Source organism: Kogia breviceps, chromosome 6 (genome assembly GCF_026419965.1).
Source record: "Kogia breviceps isolate mKogBre1 chromosome 6, mKogBre1 haplotype 1, whole genome shotgun sequence".
In the NCBI taxonomy this organism is placed as follows: Eukaryota; Metazoa; Chordata; class Mammalia; order Artiodactyla; family Physeteridae; genus Kogia; species Kogia breviceps.
The window spans coordinates 56933011-56958574 of NC_081315.1; the positions used below are offsets into that span (position 1 = coordinate 56933011).

At 37.5% G+C, this 25564-nt stretch overlaps 1 protein-coding gene across 2 annotated transcripts in view; it reads right to left on the reverse strand.

Annotated features, from left to right (window-relative positions):
- Nucleotides 1-4454: 4454 nt before the first annotated feature.
- The window catches only part of CDKL2 (cyclin dependent kinase like 2), a 35684-nt gene continuing 14574 nt past the window's right edge, over nt 4455-25564 (reverse strand). Inside the window, exons 5-14 of one of the 2 annotated variants that reach the window (XM_059066866.2) lie at nt 25261-25373; nt 23938-24077; nt 21747-21835; nt 19768-19903; nt 18455-18753; nt 17540-17633; nt 13636-13759; nt 13292-13398; nt 7585-7673; nt 4457-6586 (exon numbers count right to left, since the gene is read on the reverse strand). In XM_059066866.2, the coding sequence (XP_058922849.1) occupies nt 7608-7673; nt 13292-13398; nt 13636-13759; nt 17540-17633; nt 18455-18753; nt 19768-19903; nt 21747-21835; nt 23938-24077; nt 25261-25373 (1168 nt within the window). In that variant the 3' untranslated portion in view covers nt 4457-6586; nt 7585-7607. Of the gene's footprint in view, nt 6587-7584; nt 7674-13291; nt 13399-13635; nt 13760-17539; nt 17634-18454; nt 18754-19767; nt 19904-21746; nt 21836-23937; nt 24078-25260; nt 25374-25564 lie in introns of both variants that reach the window. The other variant, XM_067035846.1, reaches the window with a different exon arrangement.

A 25564-nucleotide genomic window follows, 5' to 3' on the forward strand; every position in this document is an offset into this window, starting at 1 on the left:
CTATGCTGCATTCAATATAATCAAGAAAAATAGCCAGAGCCAGTGTGGACCAATTTTCCACTTTCCATTCATTGTGAGCATCAACTTACATTTTGCTGCTTGTAAATCACACTTGAAAACCATATTTCCAATTCATTCCAAAGATGTTCAGCGTCCTTTTTTGGATTAGCTCTCTCGGAAGTAGTCTGATCAGCCTTCCTGCCACTCTGCATTTGCGCATCTGCTCCCATTTAATCGTTGTGAGGCAAATTTACGTTCATAATTCTTCAAGTTCTTTTTCTCTTACTCAGGATTCTCAGTGAAGTCCATAGCTCCTCCTCATCACTCCCAGGCTCCCACCAGCCTAGCTCCCCTCCAGCCACTGGTTCCGCCTTGTTGACCTCTGAGTCACCAGCCACCTGCTGACAGTAGAGGAGCCCTGATCCAATCAGAGAGACAAAGGCCACGTGCGTTGGGTCTCCTCTGCTCCCACTATGCTTCCTAAACCTTTAGGACCGGACTAACAGAGTTTAACTATCAATGTCCACCAGGGCGCGCCACTCCACGGCCGGCACCGTCTGATGGCCCGTCTATTACAGTTCTTTCTTGCCACCCCTGCGGTTCAAATAGATTACTCAATCCTTAACACTGGGCCCTTAAAAACGTGGAAAGAAGACGGCTTACTGCGTGGACAAAAGAGCAGATAATACCCCTCAGGTGAAATTCATCGCAGGTTTTAGCGCTTCTCTCCTTGGGAAGGAAATCGCTTACAGTGAATGGGGCTCTACTGCCCCCTCTTGGATCACGCTTGGCAGCCCTGGGCAGTCCTGGGCGGAGCCAAAGGAATAAGGTGTCGTCGTAGTGAAATGGATGTAAGGCCAGCTGCAGCAGCCCGCGAGCTCAGACCTTTCACAACCCTCCTTAAATAATTCCTGCCCATCCGAGCAGAGCTGACGTCTTCATTCCACCGCCCTAGAAGGGAAAAAGTGCTTCTCTCGCATTAACTTATTTTCCTCCCAAGACTCAGCAGAAGAAAGGGGATCTGACCACCTTACTTAGGATGACAAGTATAATTTAAAATACATTCTTCTGGCTGGGTTGCATTTCCCGGTTTAAAATAATTTTTGATCTACAATATACTTTGAGCCAAACTATATTATCTGAATCTGGTGTTTACCTTTGTTTTCAGGAAGTATGAAACACATCTACAAAGGAAAATCTCCAATACTCAAGCTAAAATCTGCCTCACTTTTTAAAACCTTTAGTATCCTTTTTTCAAAGAAGGATTCCAAATGACCAATAAATATGTAAAAAGAAAAAGTATATGAAAATATGTGTAACCTCAGTAGTAATCAAGAAAATGTAAACTAAAGCAAGACAATTTTCACTCAGCAGATTGGTCCACATGGAAATTATTAGTAGTATTATCTAACATGGTCCAGGCATGGGGAGGTACTTTCCCAGACACTGTTGGGGAGGATGGAAATTGGTACGGCATTTCTGGAGGACAATTTGGCAGAACGGGTGAAAATCTAGAAGGAAGCATACACTTGCAGCTTCAAAACATCCTTATCTGGAGAGCACTAGTGGCTGTTTCTCCAGCATCCATGTCCTGTATGCCTCCCCAGCTATGCAGAAGCCTGCTGGTTCCATGGGTAGGCTGTCATTAGCCTAACCCAATCAGTATAATCCTGTTTCCTTTTGCTCTTGTTATTAATTCAGGCAAAGGAATTTAACAGAGCCCTAAGCCAATCAGTGCACGCCATGCCCCTGGCTACAATGCTTGATTCAAGGTGAGCGGGATCCAAATCTGGCTTAATAAGAGTAATGTGAAGTTTTGTTTATGGCTGGAGAAACATGCTTCCTCCTCTGTAAGTGGATGAGGATGCTCCAGGAGCCTAAGCTCCCAAAGTTTTAATTATCTAAACAAAAAAAATGTTAATTGATTCCAGATCTAAGTAATCATGACCATATATCTATTTCAACAAACACCCATGGCTCTATCATTTATTGAGTGACACTGAGTAACCTTCTTAACTTTCAAAGCCTATGCAGTAAGTCCGCTACATACGAACGAGTTCCGTTCCAAGAGCGCGTTCGTTAAGTCCTATTTGTTCATAAAGCCAACAGAGTTAGCCTAGGTGCCCAACTAACACAATCGGCTATATAGTACTGTACTGTAATGGGTTTATAATACTTTTCACACAAATAATACATAAAAAACAAACACAAAAAATAAAGAAACCATTTTTAATCTTACAGTACAGTACCTTGAAAAGTACAGTAGTACCAGCTACATCACTGCTGCTTTTACGCTTGCTTCCAGGCATCCTGGGCTTGAAATAAAGATACTGTACTACTGTACTCTATACAGTACTGTACGATGAAGTACACAAAAGCACAACCACTTGTAGAGGATGCTCGCACGTGACAATGTACGCCAGACACGTGAACTAACTTATGTGACTGGACACACGAACGCACGTTCACAACCTTGAAAGGTCAAAAATTGAAGGTAGAGGACTTACTGCACTTTGCCTCTAAACCATGACTAACATTCCTACCTTCACAGGGTTACTATTACTATTGTCACGTAGAAATCACAGAGCTACATGGTGTGGAACAGAAGTAGACAAATAAGATGTAGTTCCCAATCTTTAGAGACACAGAAATTTTGGTGGGGGCAGTGACACTGGGTATTGTACTTGCCCGTGTGCCTTCAGAATCTGGCCCTGACTCTTCTGGAGGGTCTAGGAGCAATTTAATAAACAGCTTTTCTACTTAAAAAATATACAGTGGAGGAGACAAACAGGTTGGTATACATGTAAGCAAAAGGAGTGATGATCTAAGGAAGAAGACTAAACTCAGGTTCCGGAGGGAAGTAACCAATGGGAACATTGCTGTGGGATGGAAGGATTGTTTTTAATTCTAGTGGCAATGTTAATGGAGATTTCTTTCCAGAACTAGAGGCATGGAGATAGCTAAATGGAGATAAACTGACATTAAAAACCTGTTCTCTTGACTGATAAGAGAGCCTACCCTAGTGTAGGGACAGGAAGACATGCTGAATTGAAATATTTTGGTTTCATTTCTCTGACTCTTTCTTTGTTTTTTTTTAAATTTAATTTAATTTTGTGTTTTTAATTTTTTTAAATTTATCTTTGGCTGTGTTGGGTCTTCGTTGCTGTGCGTGGGCTTTCTCCAGTTGCGGTGAGCAGGGGCTACTCTTCGGTGCATGGGCTTCTTATTGCGTGCAGTGGCTTCTCTGGTTGCGGAGCACTGGCTCTAGGTGCGTGGGCTTCAGTAGTTGCGGCACGCAGGCTCAGTAGTTGTGGCTCACGGGCTTCGTTGCTCCATGGCACGTGGAATCTTCCCGGACCAGGGCTCGAACCCATGTCCCCTGCATTGGCAGGCGGATTCTTAACCGCTGCACCACCAGGGAAGCCCGACTCTTAATTCACATTAACCAACAATACAGTTTTCAAAATTTTGCTAGAACCTTCCTCACTTCTACAGGAGATGATCTGGCATGCCAAAGTACAACAAGTAGGGATTAAATAAGGCTACGCAACAGGGGGAAATAAAATTTCACTGAAAGCAAAGGAAAATGACATTTGGTGGATGGGTTTTTGTTTTGTTTTCTGTTTCTCGGCATATAATAGAGTCGATATCAGATATCCACAAACATCTACAAACACAAAGCTCTAAATCACAAGTTACTTACAAGTGATGAGTGATTTGTGGGAAGGCACTTCTCATAAAGACACGTTAAGAAATAGATAAGCTTTATGGTAATTACATTTTCAAGTTACTTCATGTCTGAAGCTCTAAAGAGAGAAAATAAGACCCTTTAAAAAGCAATGTGAGAACATAATTTTTCATTCACATACAGGAGTGTTAAGGACCATTTCTAATTCTAAAACACAACACAAAACAATAGAGAAAAATCCATTTAGTCCAGTTCTCTAGGACTAGCCTTAAACCCTTACAAGCAGTGATGCTGGTGCTTCTAATTCCTGCCAGTGGTTCGGTTACATAGAGGAGCATTTAGAAAACAAGTGAAGCACATTTTTCTGTCTAGTCTGACTCATAATTTAGTACAGATCCAGTCTTATATTGTAGCACAACTAAACTAAAGGAACCAATAATGAGAGAGTCACATAAGAAAACACATCTTCTGTGTCCCCATTTCTATAGGAAGTCAGCTATTCTAACCAAGCAAGGATTCTCAATCAGGAGAACCAGCTTCTAAGTGTAAGTCTGTCACAACTTTTACCAGGTCATCTTTACAAGACATGCTGCTTTAGGACCAGGTTGCTTGTATCACTGGCTGTACAAGAAAATTAACTTGCCACCCCTATATACAAAATTTAAAAAAGAGAATTAACAGATAATTTCAAACTTATTTGTTAAAACTGTACAGTGTTGTATACATTATTCATGGTCTCTTAAATAAATTCAAGTAAAAACCATGTATGGAGCTCAGTAAGATATAATATTTATTAATTTTAAAGCATACATACACACAGCAAGCCCACTTCCCCCAACCAGTACATACACATATTTTCTATTAGTAAGTGGCTTAATCATATCTTTGTAGGTGAGACAAAGTAAAGTAATCTTAAACTGAAAAAAGGGATTATTTTGGTTCAGTGTCTATGGCCCCAATTTGCAAAATCTTCTTTTTCAAGTTCTGCCAAGGTTCTAACCAGATATGATCCTCAAGTCTCAAGTTGGACTTATAGTGAATAACTTTTAGTTCTTTAATTCTAAAGTTCACAAAATGTTTTAATAAACAAAAAATACCAAAAGCAAAGGAGAAGGTAATTGATCTTGGACCCTCAGACACTGGGGTGATATTTTCACACTGATCTTTATATAAAAATAACATTGAAATAAGCTAGAGAAACACTCGGCTTTTAAGTATTATCTGCTTTCCATGCTAGAGTCTGTTGACAATATTTTTTCAGAGTAAAAATAAAATAATAATATTTTAATGTGAAGCCTACAAATACTTATACACTAATTTTGTTCAGCATGTTAGCCACACCAATCTAGTCAAACACCTGGTCAGAGTTTAAAGATAGAGCTTCAAAACCAAGACCAAATTTCAGTTGAACCACCTATAGACTTTACATTGGAGCCCCTTATTTTGCCTCTGGAATGTCCTGCTCTTTTGAAAGCCCAGGTGTCTACGGTCAGAATTTCAATATTAAGCTCTTCAGAGTAATAGAGAAAAGTGCTAGTTAAATGTTTGGGCTTCGTTCTAGCCAGTGCCTTTTAGAAAAAACAACATATTGCTCATTGGTTAAGGCAAAAAAAAAGTCCACACAAGTTCTGGTCCCCTTAACAACCATCCTCTAAGATAATGAATGCAGAGCACGACTTACAACCCAGAAACCAAAACCTGCATTCCAATTGGTTTCACTCTCCCACCTAAAATTTGTGGACCAGTGCATTAGAAAAGATGCATGGGCTGTAGGTAAATGATTTTGCACCTTGTGAAAAGCTTTGGGGGAGGCCTTGGAGGACCCAAGGAGACAGAAATGTCTCTCGGTTCTGTCTGATATCACCTTCAAACTATCAGTGGGACAAGAGTGAAGTCCTAACAGTGGATATTCCCTCCCCAAAACTTCTCCAGCTGGGGAGTTCCATAGCAACTGGCCCAGAAAAGAGTAATCAGCCCTAGTCAATTGGTAACCCAGCTTCCATCCCCAAATTTTGTATGTCTACCTCTTTTTTTTTTAATGAGAAGCACAGTACGCAGCTCCAAGGTAAATGTACAAGATTCTCCTTCACCACTCTTGTTCCAATCACGTTCCTACACACAAGAACATTAGCACCAGAATCTTATAAAACAGAGGACTATCCAATGCCAGAGTCATACTAGGTCATTAGAAATAAAAGGTTTCTTTGCCACATTTGCTTTAGTGTGGTTCTTAGAAGATCAGCAGAGAGGCCAGATTCCCACAATAACACTGATCAAACAACAATAATCACAGAAACCAAAGATATACATCTATCCATAAAGAGCAGTTACATTTCTCCTTAATGCCTAGAACAAGCAAGATTTTTAAGCGTGTTTTATAGTTAAGTTAGGGTAAAGGAAACATTTTCTCCTACTGATCCTAGGTTTTTTTTCATTTTCTTCAACTGATCCTAGTTTTTATCACCTACCACCACCAAACCCACTCCCAAATAAATGTACACATTTATACAAATAACACACAAGATTCAATGCATAAATAACATGACCTTTTAAATGCTTCTCTCTTTCTCCCTTTTTTTTTTTACTCACTTTAAATACACAATCTACTAATATTAAATACATATTCATGTAACAAGAACACTATCACTATTCTTTCATTGGATACATCTTGAAATAGCATCAGTGGACTTGAAAAGTGATGGCATAACAGCTGGGAAGGGACGGTTGTTCAATTTTTCTTTGAAACACATGGATGTCTTTGTCTTTTCTTCTGCTGCAAGGCCTTTCTCAGAAAATGTAGGCAGTTCAGAAGTCAAGGCTCAAAACCACAAATCTCTGCTTCTAGGATATCAGCACATTTATTGCACAAGGATGTCATCTCAAGTGCTAGGGCAGCATCTAAAAGAAATGGGAGATATATGCCACCAAATAGTTTACATGTATTCTTTCTAGAAATTGATTTCTACCTCACTCGCTTTCTCATATTGTATATATTGACAGTATTGGTAGGTATTACATGGTCTAAGAAAACCTTAGATCATATGTATAAAAAACAAGATTTTAAAGACAGTCTTCAGGATAATTATCCACCAAAACTATCATGTGTAGCACAACATCTCCTTTTGTGCAAATAATGACTAATTTTGACAAAATAGATACAAGTTTTATAGAGCTTGCAGTTTATACAGTATGTATAGCAAATGCATTGCAATGACTTCTACTAGGCCCTTGGAAGGGACCTATAAAAATGAGAAATTAAAACTTAAGATTTGTGCACATCCCAGTAAATTTACATTTGATGTCACAGACATTCAAAATGCTTTGTGGAGGTTAACAGGTTAATTCCAACAACACAGTTATAAGAATGCAGGATTTTATTTTTGAATGACTTGTGTGAACTCATATAGCAAATTATCACCCAAAAAGGTCTGATTTTTTTCTCTTTTTTTTTTGGTTTTGGTTTTTCAGGACTAAAATGTTATATTTAAAAGGAAGGCAATCACTTGGTATGGTGCTGATCCCTCTTTATTAGGAAAAAGATTCCCAAGCAAGCATTTACTCTTTCTTGCTTTACAAACCCAAAGGGCAAATGACTGATATGGGAGATAAGTATATATCCTTCTGGAGCACTTGTCACCCTAAGTTCACATTACTGTATCCAATAAAATACAGGAGATTAGTTTAAAAGGAAGAGATGCAAGCGCTATGAAAAGGGATTTCATCACAGAGACAAAAGCTACTCCTGTTTTTTTAAGTAGTACAACTCTGTCTATCAAGAGTTCTCATAGAGTCAATCATTGGAGAATGTTTCAGCTGTAGAATTTGTTGCTTCAGCAAGCTACAAAATATTTCCCATGAAAGGTTACACAGCTTCAAGGGTGAGAAATCAGACCTACCCAGCTCAGAACCAAAATGACAGTCAGTGCTGGTGTTCCACTGGAGGCAAATCGGCCTCTGAATCATCTGACAGGGGAGATCCTGATACCTACAAGTTAATAATTGAGCATTATAGAGTTTCAGTAATTGTAAAAGTCCTACTTCCTCAAAATCCCAATTCTTGTTCAAATACCAGATGATTAGAACTTGAGAACTAGTCATAGCTCAAGTTGCTTACACAGAAGAAGATGGAGTAAGGGTTTCATCTTATTCTTTGACCTCTTTGTTGATACATATGTTAAAAGATACTTCTGATGTGCCAGGGCAATGTAAACCCACTATAACCCATGTCTACCTATCACCAAAATAAATGAACAAACAAAACAAAACAAAACCCTTTAGAAAAAATAGAAAAACAACTGAGGATTAAGGACAAGAGTTAAAACTTAGAGATGTATCCCTTCACAAGGGGGTAGGTTTCCAATTTTGTTTGTTTTTCACTTCTGTGACTTTGCCCAAAGGGCAAGCCCTAGTTGTAAAGAAGTGCAAGAAGCTAAAAGTCTGAAAGGAGCCCCATCTTTATAGTCAGAGAAACCAGAAAAAGGGGTCCCTGCAGGGCAAAAAGTATGGGTGGGGGACTCCGGAGGGAAGAGAACTAGAGAAGGGGACCCTCTAATTCTATGTATAAACCCACAGAAGTCTCAGTCCAGTTCCTGAGGTATGCATGCATGGGATAGCTCCCAACAGCATAGCAATTGTCTAAATTCAATTTAGAGAAGTGAATGAGATTTGAATCACTTGTACAAGCCTCCAGCTACGCCCAGAACTACACAAGTGCAGGACAGATGCAAACTAGGATGACAAAGACTTAGAGAACTGAGATTTAAACCACCTCTCACAGAAGGTAAGGCAGAATTTACAGTGTAAACAAAACTGGGTGACTGCTTACTAAAATAAAAATTTCAACATTCTCCTGAAGATTATAACAAGACCCAGAGACTATACAATACAACGTTTACAATATCCGAGATACAATTCAAAATTACTGGACATAAAAAGATCCAGGAAAGTGTGATTCATTCTCAAGGGAAAAGGCAGTCAAAAGATAAAGGCAATCCTGAGGTGGCCCAGATGCTGGAAATGTATACATACTTGAAATGAATGAAGGAACAGAAATTCTTAGTAGAGAAATAGAATTTCTAAAAAAGAACTAAGTGGATATTTTAGAACTAAAAAATACATTATCTGAAATTTTAAAATTAATAGCAGAATGGAGATGACAAAGTAGTCAAAGAACTTGAGGACAGATCAATGGAAATTACTCAATCTGAAAAATAGAAAGAAAAAAGATTGAAGAAAGTGAACAGACTCAGGAACCTGTGAGAAAATACCTACCAAAAGGTCTAACATATATGTCATTCTTTAGAACTTCAGAAGGAGAAGAGAAAGAAATTAGGTAGGAAAAAAATGTTTGAAGAAATAGTGACCAAAAACTTCCCAAATTTGGTAATAGAGATAAATTTACAGATTCAAGAAGCTTAGCAAACTCCAAAAGGATCCACTCAGAGAAAACTATGCCTAGACATATCATATTCAAACTAATAAACACAAAAGATAAAGATTAGATCTTGAAAGCACTAGAGAAAAATGAAACATTACTTACAGGGTAACAGTTCAAATACCTGAGAATTTCCCACCAGAAATCGTAGAGGTCAGAAGACAGAGAAATAATACCTTTATAGTCCTGAGAGAAAAAGAAATTTTTTAAACCTACCAACTCAAATTCTGTATCCAGTGCAAATATATTTCAGGAAAGAAGGCAAAATAATGTCATTCCCAAATGAAAGAAAACTAAAAGTTTGTCACCATCAGACCTGCTCTGCAAGAAGCAGGTCTAAAGGAAGTCTTTCAGATTGAAGGAAAATAATACCAGAAAATAAAACTGTAATCTTTAAGAATGAAGAACAACAGAAACAGTAAGTAGCTAGGTAAACACAGAAAAGTACTTTCTTCCCATAAAATACTTATATGACTATTGAAAGCAAAAAGTATAACATAGTACAGTGAGGTTTTCAATGTATGTGAAAAAATACAAATGCAAACTGTAACATAAAGTTCAGGTGGGAGGAACGGAAATACATTTGCAAGTTTTCTACATTTTATAAGTGGTACAATATTTACTCTAAGCAGACTATGAAAGATTAGTTATGTATACTGTAATCCCTAGAGAAGTCACTAAAATATAATGTTCCGTGACCAGAGATCAAACCAGGGACCCCTGCATTGGCTCCAAAAAGCCAATACTAAAAATATTCAAATACAAAAGAAGGCTGGAAAGGGAAAACAGAGGAACAAAAAAACAACTAATAAAAAGATAGAGCTAGATCCAAACATATCAATAATCACATTAATGTTAATGGCCTAAATATTTAGTGGTAGGCAGGATTCTAAAGATATTCCACTAAGATTCCTGTCCCTGGCTAGTCAATCAAACTAATTTAGCTATTGCTGTGAAGGGACTTTGCACATGGAATTAATGCTACTAATCAGCTGACCCTAAGATAAGGAGATTATCCTGGTGGGCCCAAGAAATCACATGTGCCCCTAAAATGGGAAGAATGTCAGAAAGATGAAGCAGAAGGGGACGTAAGAGAGGGACAAGGAGTAAGAAAGGTTCAACCACTTGCTGGCTTTAAGGATCATGGAGTTAGGCCATGAGCCAAGGAATGTGAGTGGCCTCAAGAAGCTGAAAACAAGAACAACTCCCAGGAGGCAGCCAGCAGGGAAACAGGGACCTCAGTCCCACAACCACATGGAACTAGATGCTGCCAACAATTTGAATGAGCCTGGAAACGGATACCCGCGCGAGCCTCCAGAAAGAAATGCAGCCCTGCTGACATCTTGGTTTCAGCCCATGAAACTCTTAAGGAGAGCAGCAGCTGTGCCTGCACTTCTGACCTATGGAACCTATAATAAATGGAGATTGTTTTAAATTGGTAGTAATTTGTTAGCAGAAATAGAAAACAAACAGACATCCCAATTAAAAGAATCAGAAGTGAGAGAATAGCTACAAAGGGAAGACCCTAATTTATATGCTGTTGGCAAAAGAAACACTTTAAACATAAAACCAGATAGGTTGAAAGTAAATGGAAGTAGAAAGATATACTATAGAAACAAGTAAGTGGAAGTAAGCTGGAGGGACTACTTTAATCTCAGATAAAATAGACTTCAAGGCACAGAGCACCAGGAGAGAAAGAGACATTGATAAAAGGGACAGTGTATCAGGAAGACAAAGCAAGTATAAATGTGTATGTACCTAATAAGACAGGTTTAAAATACATGAAGCAAAAAGTATAACATAGTATAGTGAGGTTTGACAGATGTAAGAGAAAAATAGACAATTCCACAATCATAGTAAAAGATTTTGACAGCACTCTTTCAGGAACTGATGGAACTAAACAAAAAAATCATCAAGGATATAGAATGTCTAAACAACACTATCAACCTTAATTGGATTTCACATTTATAGAATACTATATCCGACAACTAAAGAATATACATTATTTTCAAGAGAACAAGGTTCATTCACCAAGAGAGACCACGTGCTGGGCCATAAAACACATCTCAGTGAATCTAAAAAAATCAAAATCATACAGAGTATATTCTCTGACCATATGGAATTAAATTACAAATTAATAATAAAATATCTAAGGAACGCCCAAATTTCTAACTATTAAACAACACATTTCTAAATAATTACTGGGTTAAAGAATAAATTACAAGGAAAAATGTTTTAATGTTTGGATGGAATGATAATGAAAATCCAACATATCGAAATTTGTGGGATGAAGAAAACAGTGCTTAGAGGAAAAAATCTGAAGCTATGTCTATAAGTACATAAGACATGTAAGCATGTAGGGGGTGAGGGAGTGGAGACAGATTCCATGGATTAAGTAATCTTTTTCCAGAGGTACATAATAGTTTTATAAATGTGAAAATGTTTGTGTTATGTCCAGACACAAAATGTAGTTCAGTGCATAGATGAACACCATAAAGTAAGACTGCAAGGCAGGTCACAGCCTCTGCCAGCAGGCCTTTTGCTTTCAGTCTCCTGTTCTCTTTCCACTCAGATTTTCCAGACATAAGCTCGTGTTACTTTGGTGTTAATGTGTGTGTTTCACTACACCTACTTTCTTCTTTATTTTCAATGCAAATGGAAATTTAACAAATAAACTGAGAGTAAAAATGCAGAACCAGTTTATAGATATAAAAGGATTAGTTCCAAACAAGAAATACAAATATTGAAGAAGTGGGAAGGCAGCCAAAGCCTTTCTTCCATTGCATGAAACTAGGTTGAGCTACGTCCACCTTGAAAAGTGATTTGAACAACAGTGTGCTCACAAAGAGCAAGTGGAAAATTCTGCAGCTTTAAAATCCATATTTAAGTTTAGAAGTATACAGGAATTTCCTGAGACTCTGTAGTCCCTAAATGTGAAATTTGTGGCGTGATTCATCTTCACACAACAGGAATTTGTTTAGCTTTGATGATGTTGCTCCTGAAATTGCTGGCAAGAGATAAGGCAAAAGTAGCAGCAGTCTATAAATGTTTTTTTCAGAATCACTGGGTAACTGCCTCTGTAATTTGTTATCCTCAACAATATCATTCCCCTTGTTTGCATAGCTCTACAAGATAATTTAAAGAGTAACAGTAGGAAAAAGCATCGGCATAGAGAAGGAGGCTACATACAGAGGCTGTCTATGAAACGGAAATCCTTAAACAATGAGGATGGAGAATTCCAAAACAAAAGTTGACTAGCATCAAGCAAAGGTGAAAATCTGTTTGAAGAAGTAAAGGGAAAGTTCAATGATTCATATCCGAAGTTTGTAGTTAGTTATGGATGGCTCAGGAGATTAAACGTTTACCAGTTTTCTTAGTGATATGACTGTTGTTGATATAAAAGTAGCAGAAACATAAATATTCTGAAGAGAAAAGAGGAATTATAGCAAAAGACTATGTGGAATAGAAAATCTTTAGCATGGATGGAATGATGGATTGCCCTGGGGAAAAGTGTCAAATGGAGAATACATTTTAAGATAATAAAAACGATTCCAGGGCTTCCCTGGTGGCGCAGTGGTTGGGAGACTGCCTGCCGATGCAGGGGACGCAGGTTCGTGCCCCGGTCTGGGAAGATCCCACATGCCACGGAGCGGCTAGGCCCATGAGCCATGGCCGCTGAGCCTGCACGTCTGGAGCCTGTGCTCCGCAACGGGAGAGGCCACAGCAGTGAGAGGCCCGCGTACCGCAAAAAAAAAAAAAAAAAAAAAAAAAAAAAAAAAAAAAAGTATTCCAGAGTTTCACTTTTTGAAAGGTAATAACTTTGGTATTAATGCAGTGAAATGTCATAAACCACCATAAAGCCTATAGTTATATTAAAGCCATAGCTAGGCTACACACACGCACACACACACACACACACACACACACACACACACACATTTTTTAAACTATAAAAAATTGATCACTGTAAGCTGGGAAATGTTTATGTAAATATATATGTAATAAGGGTACTTAATGCAATGAACCATAAAACAAAATTTAACAAGAAAACTTTATAGATCCTACTAATAAACCTGCCCAATTCTTAAGAGCAAACTCTCCATAGGACACTTTAAAAGGAAATATGAGAGACCCGAGTTCCATGCGTCCTACAGAGAGTATTTCTATACCTGATGTAATGCAGTATTGAAGGTGTGCAAGTCAATAGCAACCAGAGAAGGAATTCGAGATTCTGAAAGATTTTTGTTCTCCTTCTTTATTAGCCTGGAATTTCGAGCTAGATAAAAATAACCATAAACACATAAACACAGTGAGAAAATCAGACGTTTTGGTTAGTTCTTCACATTCAGTGTCTGTCCCTTGGTATGTACTTATTGTACATAAGTCTGTACATTTACACTTACTTAAATATGTAAAGTTACTATAAATTTTAAATATTCTATTAGTTTATTTAACATACATTTTAAATAATGTAAATAAAAGTGCTGAAAAAGTAAAAGCGTTACAAACATACCGATGCCTTCCAAGGCTTTTAGTTCAGGGAGATGATTATAGTTTAGTTCAGGCAAACGGACATCTCTCTTTGAGTATTCCCTTCTCTTCTTATCTGCCTGAAGTAGACTCTTTTCACTAGCAACCTAATATCATCAGAATGGTTAACACAAATGAATTAGCTTCCCGGTAAGCTTGCCCCCTTTCATAACGACTATGTTCATATTCTAAAATTTATAGAATTGAAAAGCTAGAATGATACAAAATTTGAAGAACACTAATAACATACAAAACAATTTCATCCAGTTATTTCAAACCTCTTCCTCTTTAAATCTATTAAAATGACTAACAAGCAGATTGGTTGGTTGCTATGAGTTTCTCCTTCTCCCTCCACCAAACTTCAGTGTAAGTCCTGGCAAGCAGTACAAGGTTAAAAGATGGGCATCAGTGTCCTGGTCTTTCAGGCCAGCAAGGTCAGGTCTTATGACACTTGCTGGGCTTTTCAGCATAGTTGCTGTTGCCACATGAATTGTGAATAGCTCATCTTGTCATGTATATCACATCTCCCAGCACATTTTTCGCTTTCCCAATAATAACCCTGTTACTCCTTTTTTTACATCTGTCCTTGTCTTACGACTCACTGTTAGCAAATATTATTTTCCTAGAAATACAGTTTATTAAGTATAAAATTATAACTTCAATTATATTCCTAATCTTTCTAAGCACTATTACTTCATATTTGATAAAGTATGGAAAAATAATAAAGAGAAGAACAGCACAGCAGCACTTCAATTCTGCACCTTTATGAATCTGACATTTTCCCAATGTGTTTCATTTGAGAATCACAGAAACTCTACATTCTTTTCCACATTTTCAAAACAGATGATACATAGAGAGATTATATGATTTACTAAAAGGAAAGAAACCACATATAGATAATGAAATCCTATGTACGTCCATGTATATCCGCATATATGTATGCATACTGAAATATATACACAAAGAGTATAATGACAGTGTTAAGCCACTGAGATCCCAGATACCTCGAGTTTAATATTCTGTGAATTATGCTACTCTGCCTCCCAGAAAGTCTTCAAAAGTCCTGTAGTGAGCTTTTGAGTGTCTTTCTTTTGGCTGTTTCTATTTGCCCTCTTTTTTTAAAAAAAATAAATTTATTTATTTTTGGCTGCGTTGGGTCTTCGTTGCTGCACACGGGCTTTCTCTAGTTGCAGAGAGCAAGGGCTACTCTTCGTTGCAGTGCATGGGCTTCTCATTGCAGTGGCTTCTCTTGCTGTGGAGTACGGGCTCTAGGCACGCGGGCTTCAGCAGTTGTGGCACACAGGCTCAGTAGTTGTGGCTCACAGGCTGTTTAGAACAGGCTCAGTAGTGTGGCACAAGGGCTTAGTTACTCCGTGGCATGTGGGATCTTCCCAGACCAGGGCTCGAACCCATGTCGCCTGCATTGGCAGGCGGATTCTCAACCACCGTGCCACCAGGGAAGCCTCCTCTATTTGCTCTTTTAATAGAATGAGTGCTAAGGTTCAAGGTTCAAAGCAGCTGTAAAATAAAATAATTAGTTTTAAGAAAAACTATCTGCAAGTATAAAACAATAAAATAAAATAATGAGTCCAATCTACTAGATTTATATACTCAAAAAGTAACACATGGACTTCCCTGGTGGTGCAGTTGTTAAGAATGTGGCTGCCAGTGCATGGGACACGGGTTCGAGCCCTGATCCAGGAAGATCCCACATGCTGCAGAGCAACTAAACCTGTGCACCACAGCTACTGATCCTGCGTTCTAGAGACTGCAAGCCACAGCTACTGAAGCCCATGCCCCTAGAGCCCGTGCCCCGCAACAAGAGAAGCCACCGCGATGAGAAGCCCACACACAGCAATGAAGACCCAATGCAGCCAAAAATAAATAAATAAATAAATTTACCAAAAAAAAAAAAAAGTGACACATAAAATACATAAGAGATGTTCATAATAATATATGTATTCACATCTCAGAATCAGGGCATAAAACATGGGAGAAGGCTATTGATGTTCAACCTAGAAGTTGAAGAAAGTTTAGCCTTAGTTCTGCCTCTGTTAATTTTCATTAAGAAAAGACTCCAGTGGGTCTTCTCCCTACTAATCTTTACCTCCTTTCTTGATTGCCTATTCCAAAGAAAGATAAACAGAAATGAGATCTAAGATTATCAGCCAGCCTTGATTATGCAATGCCTGAAAGAAGGCTAATATCAATTCCAGTAAAATGGTATTGAGCCAGCTACTTTGAAAAGACTTGCTGATCAAAATAATCTTCCAAAGCAGACCAGGAATGTAAAACACAAAAATATCCACAAATAAATGAGTAGGATATATCAAAAAGGAAAGTATTATGGGTACAGAAATTATAGGCTAAGAATAGTTAAAAGAAAAACAATTGTAATCATGAGAGATATGAAAAGAAGGCTATATTTTTCAGCTCTGAGGATAATGGGAGAGGTAGAGAAGGGAAATTTGTGGGAAAAATACTCTTTGGGGAATACATTCATACCTCCCCTTCCCTGGCAGAAAAACCTATTCACCACATTTCTTAAGCAGCTTCAATGTATTAGACACTGTTCTAGGTGTGGGGCAGAGCAGTGAGGGAAACAAACAAAGCACAAATCCTTCCTTGGAAGTTTACATTCAGGGTTGTGAGCAGGGGGAGGGAGAGACAAACAATATATAAATAAGAGAATAGAGAACGTTGGGTAAGGCAATGGAAAAAACCAATTAAGCAAGGGGAGGGGAGAGAATAATAGGAGACAAAATGAGTTAAAATATTTGAGAAGACCTCACAATAAGGTTTCATGTAAGCCAAGGAGGAGACAAAGCAAATTCTTTGGATTATCTGGGGAAAGAATGTTCTAAAACAGAGAAAATAGCAAGTGCAAAAACCCATATGTGGGAGCATATTTTGCCATGTTCCAGGAATAACGAGGACGTCAATGCGGTTGGAATGGAGTGATCAAAAATGAGAGTAGCCAGGGGTGGGATAGAGGGATGAGGGAGTGAGTCACTCAGGGATTAATAGGCCCTAAAAGCACTTTGGTCTTTACTCAGAGATGAGAAGCCAATGGAGGGTTTTGAGTGGAGAACGATGATGATTCGACTTAACTTTAAAAAGAAGCATTCTGGCAGCTGTGTTCAGCATAATAATGCTCCTTCAGAAGACCTCTGACCCTTCAGAAGACCTCTGAATCTTGACAGGCTTCTACTACAGCAATCTGACACTGTTTTAATTTGTTGATTGTCTACTAAACCACGAGATTCCTGAAGAGAAAGACTGACTTATTCTTCTTCAGTGACTTAAACATAATAGATAATCAATATTTATTAAATGAATAAATAGAATATTTCCACCAGAAACCTGGTGTGGGTGAGATAAGACAACTTAATCTTCTCATCTACTCTAAAAAAGAACTGATCAGAAAGCATTAGGTTAAGAAACTTTACCATTACTGAAAAAATTAAAACATGTCATTTTAATAATAACATCTTCTTTAAATTGAAGTATAGTTGATTTACAATGCTGGGTTAATTTCTGCTGTACAGCAAAGTGATTCAGTTATACATATATATATCTTTTTTATATTCTTTTCCATTATCTCAGGGTATTGAATATAGTTCCCTGTGCTACACAGTAGGATCTTGTTGTTTATCCATTCTATATAATAATAACATCTTATATTTAAATTTCCAGACTTATGAAACTAAAACTTGTCTTTCACATTTATGATTTTGACACACTGGGATGATATATGCATAATTAAGTTTCCACTTTATGATACGTCTCGCAATAAAACTCTCAGTTCTTCACTATCATATTTACTATTAATAAAAGTCTAGAAATGACTAATGTTTGACCTTCTGCCTCTGAAACAGTTCACTTACTGATGTGGTCACATTAATATTATAAACTCCTGCTGGAGAATGTTTATTTGGTTTAAAAAATGGAATACAATACTTCTTGGTTTTCTCATCCACTCTGTAACAAAAGCAACAAAAAAATTTGCGTTAGACCAAGCAGTAATTATTTTTTTCAAGCACAAAATCAAAAGACCTAACACTGGGTTTCCCTGGTGGCGCAGTGGTTGAGAATCCGCCTGCCGATGCAGGGGACCCGGGTTCGTGCCCCGGTCTAGGAAGATCCCGCGTGCCGCGGAGCAACTGGGCCCGTGAGCCATGGCCGCTGAGCCTGTGCGTCCGGAGCCTGTGCCCCGCAACGGGAGAGGCCACAGCAGTGAGAAGCTCGTGTACCGCAAAAAAAAAAAAAAAAAAAAAAGACCTAACACCAAGTGACATGCAGTTTAATCAGGATTTAATGCCTATTCTTAAATATACGATGCTCACAGATCTAGTGAAACATTCTGTCTTTTACCACTACCCTCATGCCTCCCACCCAGCCTTCAATGCCAATAAATTACCTTCCTTTCCACGAAATTCCCAACAGGAGCTTCTTTGTACTATTACATGCCCACAGCCATGCCACGAAGCAGCAGATGCTCAAAACCAATTATCTCTTTTATAATGACAAACTCCTTTTGTGTTATTAGACTAAATAGCTATAGATTCCTTCACCTTAAATAATATAACCCTATTTTCTTAGGACTCAGATAAATTTTGTGATCAAATTCTAATAATTTTTATCACATTAGCCAAGAATTCTTTTGAAACAGTAACCTGACAATGAATAGGATTCAGAAACCTGAGAGTAATAATACACGTGCCTGAATTGATAAATATTTTCAATTTGTAAAGATGTCCTTTCCTTAAACAACATTTTGTTCTTATTTTCCTAATTCATACCTGTAACTCTGAACTCCTGAGCTAGTTCCCATTCCAGAATTAATAGTGGGAGCCACTGCAGAAAGGTTGTACGTAAGTGGAGGAATTGCCACGCCTGGATTTCTTGTGTGGCCCCTGCTGCCATGGCTGCAATCTCGGAGGCTTGTTGGAGGCACTGTTTTGATGTGGCTCGTCCCATTGTCATTGAGACAGCGGGCATTTGAAGCTCGACTGACTTTTTCAACTTTTTCTCCATCCAGTTTTGATCCTTTTATTTTAAATGCTTTAGAATCCTTAATTTTGGGATCAGCATTTGTATCCTGTTACAAAAATGTTCATAACATTAATGATCTGAGGAGAATGAAAAATCACCTTTTCCTATAAAGTACTTATCAACGAAAGCAGAATTCCAGAGACATCACCTTTTTAAAAAAAATTTCTTGGCTGCGCCATGCAGCATGTGGGATCTTAGTTCCCTGACCAGAGATCAAACCAGGGCCCCCTGCATTGGAAGTCTTAACCACTGGACTGCCAGGGAAGTCCGAGATATCACCTTCTTGTGCTCCAGTTTTTCTTATTCTACCTATGGAATTATAATTAAACCCGGGATTCTCAGTCAGACATCTATTTCAAATGAAAATGAGACTCACACTAGCTCTGAGATATATATATATATATATATATAATATTTAATGATATACACACATATCACATGTATATTTCAGCGGAAAACAATGGAAGAGGACTCAAACATGCTCTCTTTTGTTCTCATGTATTTAGAGTCAGGGAACACAGAATTGAGGACTCTTTTTTTTCTTTGGGTTCACTTGAGAAAATGGGAGTGGGTTGGTGGTAGATTTGAATTATCTTACCAAGAACAGATTCTGGATAAATTACCAAGAAAAGTAAACTTCAAATAAATTGAGTACCCAAATCTCAATTTTTAAATGCTCTACTTTATATAAAATTCTAAAAATTATATTTTTCTCTCCTATCATTTAAGGCAAAAAAATGGTGTGTGCATGTGTTTGTGCCCATGTGTTTGCATGTGGGTGTGCACACGTGTGTCTAAATGCTCTTGGATAAGTGTGATTTCCTGACAAGCCCTATTGCACAGACTAGCATGCAGTAGGCACTCAGTACATGATATGCTAAGATTTTTTTTAAACAGGTAATGTCTACAGAAAAGATACATTTTTACAAGTAAGCTAAAAGTTAACTTGTTAGCCACTCAGGAAACTTTTAAGATCTTCATTATTCCCTGCCCCCCACCCCCTAAATTTAAGGATATATTAAATTTAAAATTTAATACACATTGAAACATGGAAATTTACCTGTACCACAAGTGTTTTTCTCTCTTCACCCAAGGAATCATCTTTTTCCTTTTCCTTCTTTCTGTTTTGGGGTTTTTTAGATAAAGAAATGTTTCTGGCATCTTTCTGTACTTTTAACTGCAGTTCCTGAGAAAACCTACATAAAAATACATTCGTCAATAAAATAAGATTGTATGAGACAGATAAATCTAGAAAAAAAATGGTTTTCAAGATATTTATTTTTAAAAATTGAGTATTAAACTCAACTGTGTTATTCAAAACAAGAAATGAGGTAGTCTGCAGAACTGGGAATCCCTGAGAACATTTCAAGAGGTTCACGAGGTCAAAGCTCTTATCTTATTACAAAGGCGACTTCTTTTTCACCATGTTGACATTTGCACTGATGGTATAAAAAGCAGTGGGGGGTAAAATTGCAGGTGCCTTACCAAGAATTGAAGCAGTGGCACCAAACTTTACTAGCAGTTATTGTATCCTTTCTAGCCACACATTCTCAGGTTAAAAGCGGGCGGGGTGGGGGGGGCAGTTTTGTTTAAGAATGTCCCTGATGGAGCAGTAAAAAATATATATTGTTTTATTTAATTAAATCTAAACCCCTGAACATATCTTTTTCCACATTCTGTGTGACAAAATAGGAATATGCATAAAGTACCTCTGCTACAAATCAAAGTGCAATGGTTGTCTGAAGAAAAGCACTTGTGTAACTGGTTGAGATACAAGCTAAACTAGCCACTTTTTTCCTGGGACAACACTATTACTTGAAAGACTGACAGAAAAAAAAATTATTATTATTATTCAGACTTGGGGTATTCAGCAGATATTTTCTTTTAAAAAAATGAACAAAGGAGATTGCTACTTCAAGGAAAACAACTGATAATATTTGCATCAATGATAAAATTCAAATTTTTATGCAAAATTAGAATTCTGTTCAACTTGTCTCCACTACCATGAACTTAGCAGATTCCTAATACTAAAGACTTTTCTGATGAGAGAGAATATGACTTTTTGATATTGTATAGTGAAATGTCAACATTTTAAAGCTCTGTATAACTTAGCAAAACAATATTTTCCAAATGACTAATGCATCATGCTACAAAGGCATGCACGGGTAAAAGGTCAATTCAAAGTGAAAGTTAGACAAGTGGATTTTAATGTAACGAGATAAGAAGTTCATTGGTATGGTTTCAGATTCCACAATGCAAGCAACGTTAAAGAAACTACCACTGTCAGTTTTGGTATAGAATCAAAGAATTCCCACAGTAATCTAAAAGGGCTATTAAAATACTCTTCCATTTCCAACTACGTATTTGTGTGAGGCCAGAGTTTCTCCACTTATTTCAACCGAAACAACATATCACAACTAATCGAATGCAGAAGCAAAAATGAGAACCCAGCTATCTTTTATTCAGCTAGATAGTAAATAGATTTGCAAAAATATAAAGCAACGTCATTGCCACTCATCTCACTACTTTCTATTTTGTCAGCTGCACTGATGCCAGCAGCTGGAATAGCACAGGAGACCATGCCAGCGGCTCTGGCACCTACAGGTTTGGCACATCAAGGTCTCCAGCACATCAGCAGCGTCAGCAGTGTCATAGGACTGCGTGTGGTATGAGTTCAGCAGCAACAGGAGATGGCACCTTTGCAAATGCATCAGCACCCAAGATGATGGCATCACACAGCTGGTAGCAACACAGAAATCAGTGACCTGAGTGGTAGATGTCACCAGGGGGAGACAGAAAGAAAGCATGAAGGGACTGCTTCGTGAAAACCAAGAGCCCTAATTTACTGAATGCGGGGGACCACTCTTACGAATGAATTATTGCTAAGGGAGAATGGAGGTAGGGTGGTAAATATTTGAGCTCCTGTAATAGTAGGTGGGTAGAGTAATAAGAGAAATACTGTTTGTTACTGTTAGGTACTGTTATGGGGGCCTTACTTGAACTCTAGGTTGGTATGACCTAGAAAACACAGTACTATACCTCTCAGCAAATCCATCCATATGAAAGAAATCATGGTGCAGGAGCTCAGCACAGAAGGGCCTTTTGTCTGGGTCAATATGTAAGCATTTCTGGGAAACCAAGGAATACATACAGTTCATATCAAAGAAGAACTGCATATGTTTACATTTCTAAATATAGAAAATTCCTTTTCACAGTCAATGAATTTTAAACATCTATAATAAATGATAAAGAATAAAGCACAAATCTAGACAATGACTACCAATGATTGCTAATATCACAAAAAGAAAGAACACCAGACATTCAGTGTCTCTGGACAGAAATATACAAACCTCTTATGAAGTAGTTTTGCCAAAAAATCAACCTGATTCTGATCAAGCTCTAGCTCTGCTGTGAGCGTATACAAAATACAGGACACAAAGGAACATGTTAAACTACACTATGTGGAAAATTCTAAGGGACAAACAACCTATTTTCTTTAACAGATAAATGGCAAGGTTTAAACAAAAAACAAAGAGATGAAGAAGAGCTTGTAAATTAGGAATCTTAAAAGACATATCAACCAATTGCAAACTCTAGTCTTCATGTGGATCCTAATTTAAACTATAAAAAGAAATTATGAGAAAATTCATGAAATTTTGAGGACTGATTAGATATTTTATGATATTAAAGCATTTTTGTGAATTTTTAAAATTTAAAGTACTTACAGAATGGAAGGGAAAGAACCTACTCTGTGCTTATTACTGTGCTAGATACTTGACAGATGATTTTATCTATGTTCTTTCATTTTATTATAGATTTTATTATATCTTGTTCTGATTCACTGGAACCACTCACTGCCAGTAAGAATAGAAGGGACTTATCAATAAGTAGCTTTAAATGAACAAGAAAATTCTACAAATAATTAAGGTATTTATAAGTGAAATAATATAATATCTGGAATTTGCTTCAAAATACTCCAAAAAAAAAGTTGCTGAGTGCGTGGACACGATAGATGAAATATTTTCCAAATATTGTTAATTGTTGTAGCTAATGACTAGCTCGTGAGGGTTCATTACACCACTGCTTTTTCTACTTTTTCTTCTATGTTTGAGATTTTCTATAATAAAATGTTTAAAAAGTTATATGATTCTACCATAAGGGATGTAAGTTGGACAATATTGTTTTACCTTTATTCCCTTTAAATCTCTTCACAGACAGATCATAAAGCTTGTCTCAATGAAAAATATTTGTATCTGTTAGATTATGTAGAAAAATGACAATGTGTTATTCGCCTACTAAGCTTTTTTTTTTTTTTTTTTTTTTTTTTTTTTTTTTTTTCGGTACGCGGGCCTCTCGCTGTTGTGGCCTCTCCCGTTGCGGAGCACAGGCTCCGGACGCGCAGGCTCAGTGGCCGTGGCTCGCGGGCCCAGCCGCCCTGCGGCATGTGGGATCTTCCCGGACCGGGGCACGAACCCGCGTCCCCCTCATCGGCAGGCGGACTCCCAACCACTGCGCCACCAGGGAAGCCCCCTAAGCATTTTTAAAATGAGTTATTTAAAGAAGTAAAAAAGCAAAAAATATCTTGGGTAAATGTTATGTGACCCTGCTCTTTTAGAGATACTTAGTTTATCAACACTTTTGGACAATCCTAACTAATAAGACATTTTTGAGCTAATAATTCCAAAAGGTCCACTTTTAGAGGCAGTTTGATACAGTGAGAATGTCCCTAATGTCTTCTTCAATCAAATACAAGGCAAAGGTGATGATCATTTAAAAATTAGCTTCAGTGAATCTAGTGGTTAAGCAAAAGCCCCTTTTTAACAATACACTACAGGCCATGATCCTATGCCTTAGACTTTAATATTTTCTTGCTTCTCTACCCTTCTTTTTATTTTCTTACCCTATTTTTCTTCTCTTTTCCACTTACACAAGGCTTGCATTTTAAATGTTAAACATTAAAAACCTGTCATTATGAGAATGTTTTCACACTTAAGACTTGCCAGATAATATGAAATCGTTTCTTAAAACAAGCAAAATTTTCAGGTCTTTATCTCTGAAGTCCCTCCATCCCCACGGCCACCAAATAAAACTCTTAAAGTGTACAAAAATTTAAATCATCGGAGGAAAATGTTGTCCTAAAAGATCAATTGGACAAGAAAAAAAGAAGAGAAAATAAAATCTCCATAATGTAAATTCCCTGTCAGAAAGTGCAAAGAAAAAGTACGATTACCTTTGCTAAATCTATCACAACTTCAGGGAGCCTGGGATAGCGTCTTTCAAGAGGAACCGTTTCTTTGATTTCAGGCAACCTTACTCCAGCAAACACAGGATTTTTATAAAACAGCTCCTGATGTCTTGGAATGAGATTACCTGGCAGTGAGAATGGCACACATCTCTGTCATTATGCATCACGGAACAGGTGGCGTGGAGTAGAGATGAGGGTAACACAGCTTGTAGAGTGGAGACTCTTCTCCGCATGCAAAACCAACCGAACACAGTGCTCTTATTGTGGTGGCACCTGGCAGTCTTTAGGTGGCTTTGACATAAGTCATCGCAAAAGAAATTAACATTCTTATCTCAACATACTCATTCAGAAAAGTTCACACACTACTATACATAGAACGGAAGATGCAAAGGAGCATAGGAAAAGCACAGGTAAAGAACATTGTATAATTTCTTAGATATAAGTACCAGCACTGCATTTCTAACTACAAAGCATAAAGTGCTGACCAATGATGAAAATATTAATAGTCATATGGTCAGAATCTAATCTAGATAAATAAGTTCCACCCTTTAAGAATTTAATTTTTGCCCAGTGTATCTGTATCTAAGGGCTGATTTGATCACTTTTATCTTTTCTCTCAACTTTAATACCTAACCTAATATAAAATATATATGAAAATTCTGCTATAAGAAACCATTGTATTGTTTATTGAATTTCTAACCTGGAAACTAAAATCTAAGAGTTAAATAACCCTCAAGTAATTACCCATTATTTTCATTTTACAAACTCCATCACCCAACAGAAAGTTGATATATCAACAAATGTAAGATGACTTTGATAGTCTAGCTTTGAAATTCTGTCCAAAGCACTAGCAACAAAAGTCAGAACTGCAGCAAGATTAAATTACTTTGGAAGTCCCTATGTCTCTCAGTTTGAAGATGAGAATGAGGGTAATAGTCATATAACACCAAATGCTTGCTGACCCAAAGATAATATGATCATTTGTATTCTCTCTACATGTGTTTTATTGAATGCAAAAGTGCAGAGAGAATGTACAATGTTTGCTCTTTTCTTTAGGGGGGAGTTGGCAGGAGGGCACGTGAGAGCATGATTAGGACCATATGTCAGATAGACAAAAGCCAGACTGAGAATGACTGAATGAATGAATATATATAAAGAGAGAGATAGATGAGGTTTTCCTACTTGCTCCCTACACCATTCAAAACACGTATCATCTTTAATGTACCAACAGCTTGTAAAATAAATATAAACAAACAAAAACATAGGGAAAAAATCACTAAAGTTTAAAATGCAGACGTATAATCTTACCCAAACACACCATAATATGATATAGCTGATCGATATCAGAATCTCCAGGAAAAAGGGGTTCCCCCATGAGCATTTCAGTTACCAGACAGCCAATGGCCCACACATCAACAGCCCTGAAAGAAAAGCAATGTGGTGTACAACCTGGCATCCTAATATATTTACTATGACTGAATCTGTTCTGCATATTACCATTTGGTATTCTTGGTACTGAAAAAAGTAGTAGTAAGCCTTAAATTACTCCACAAAATACATTTCCCTCTAAACTTAAAGTACTAACTTCCAGTTTTACATAAATCAAATTTCC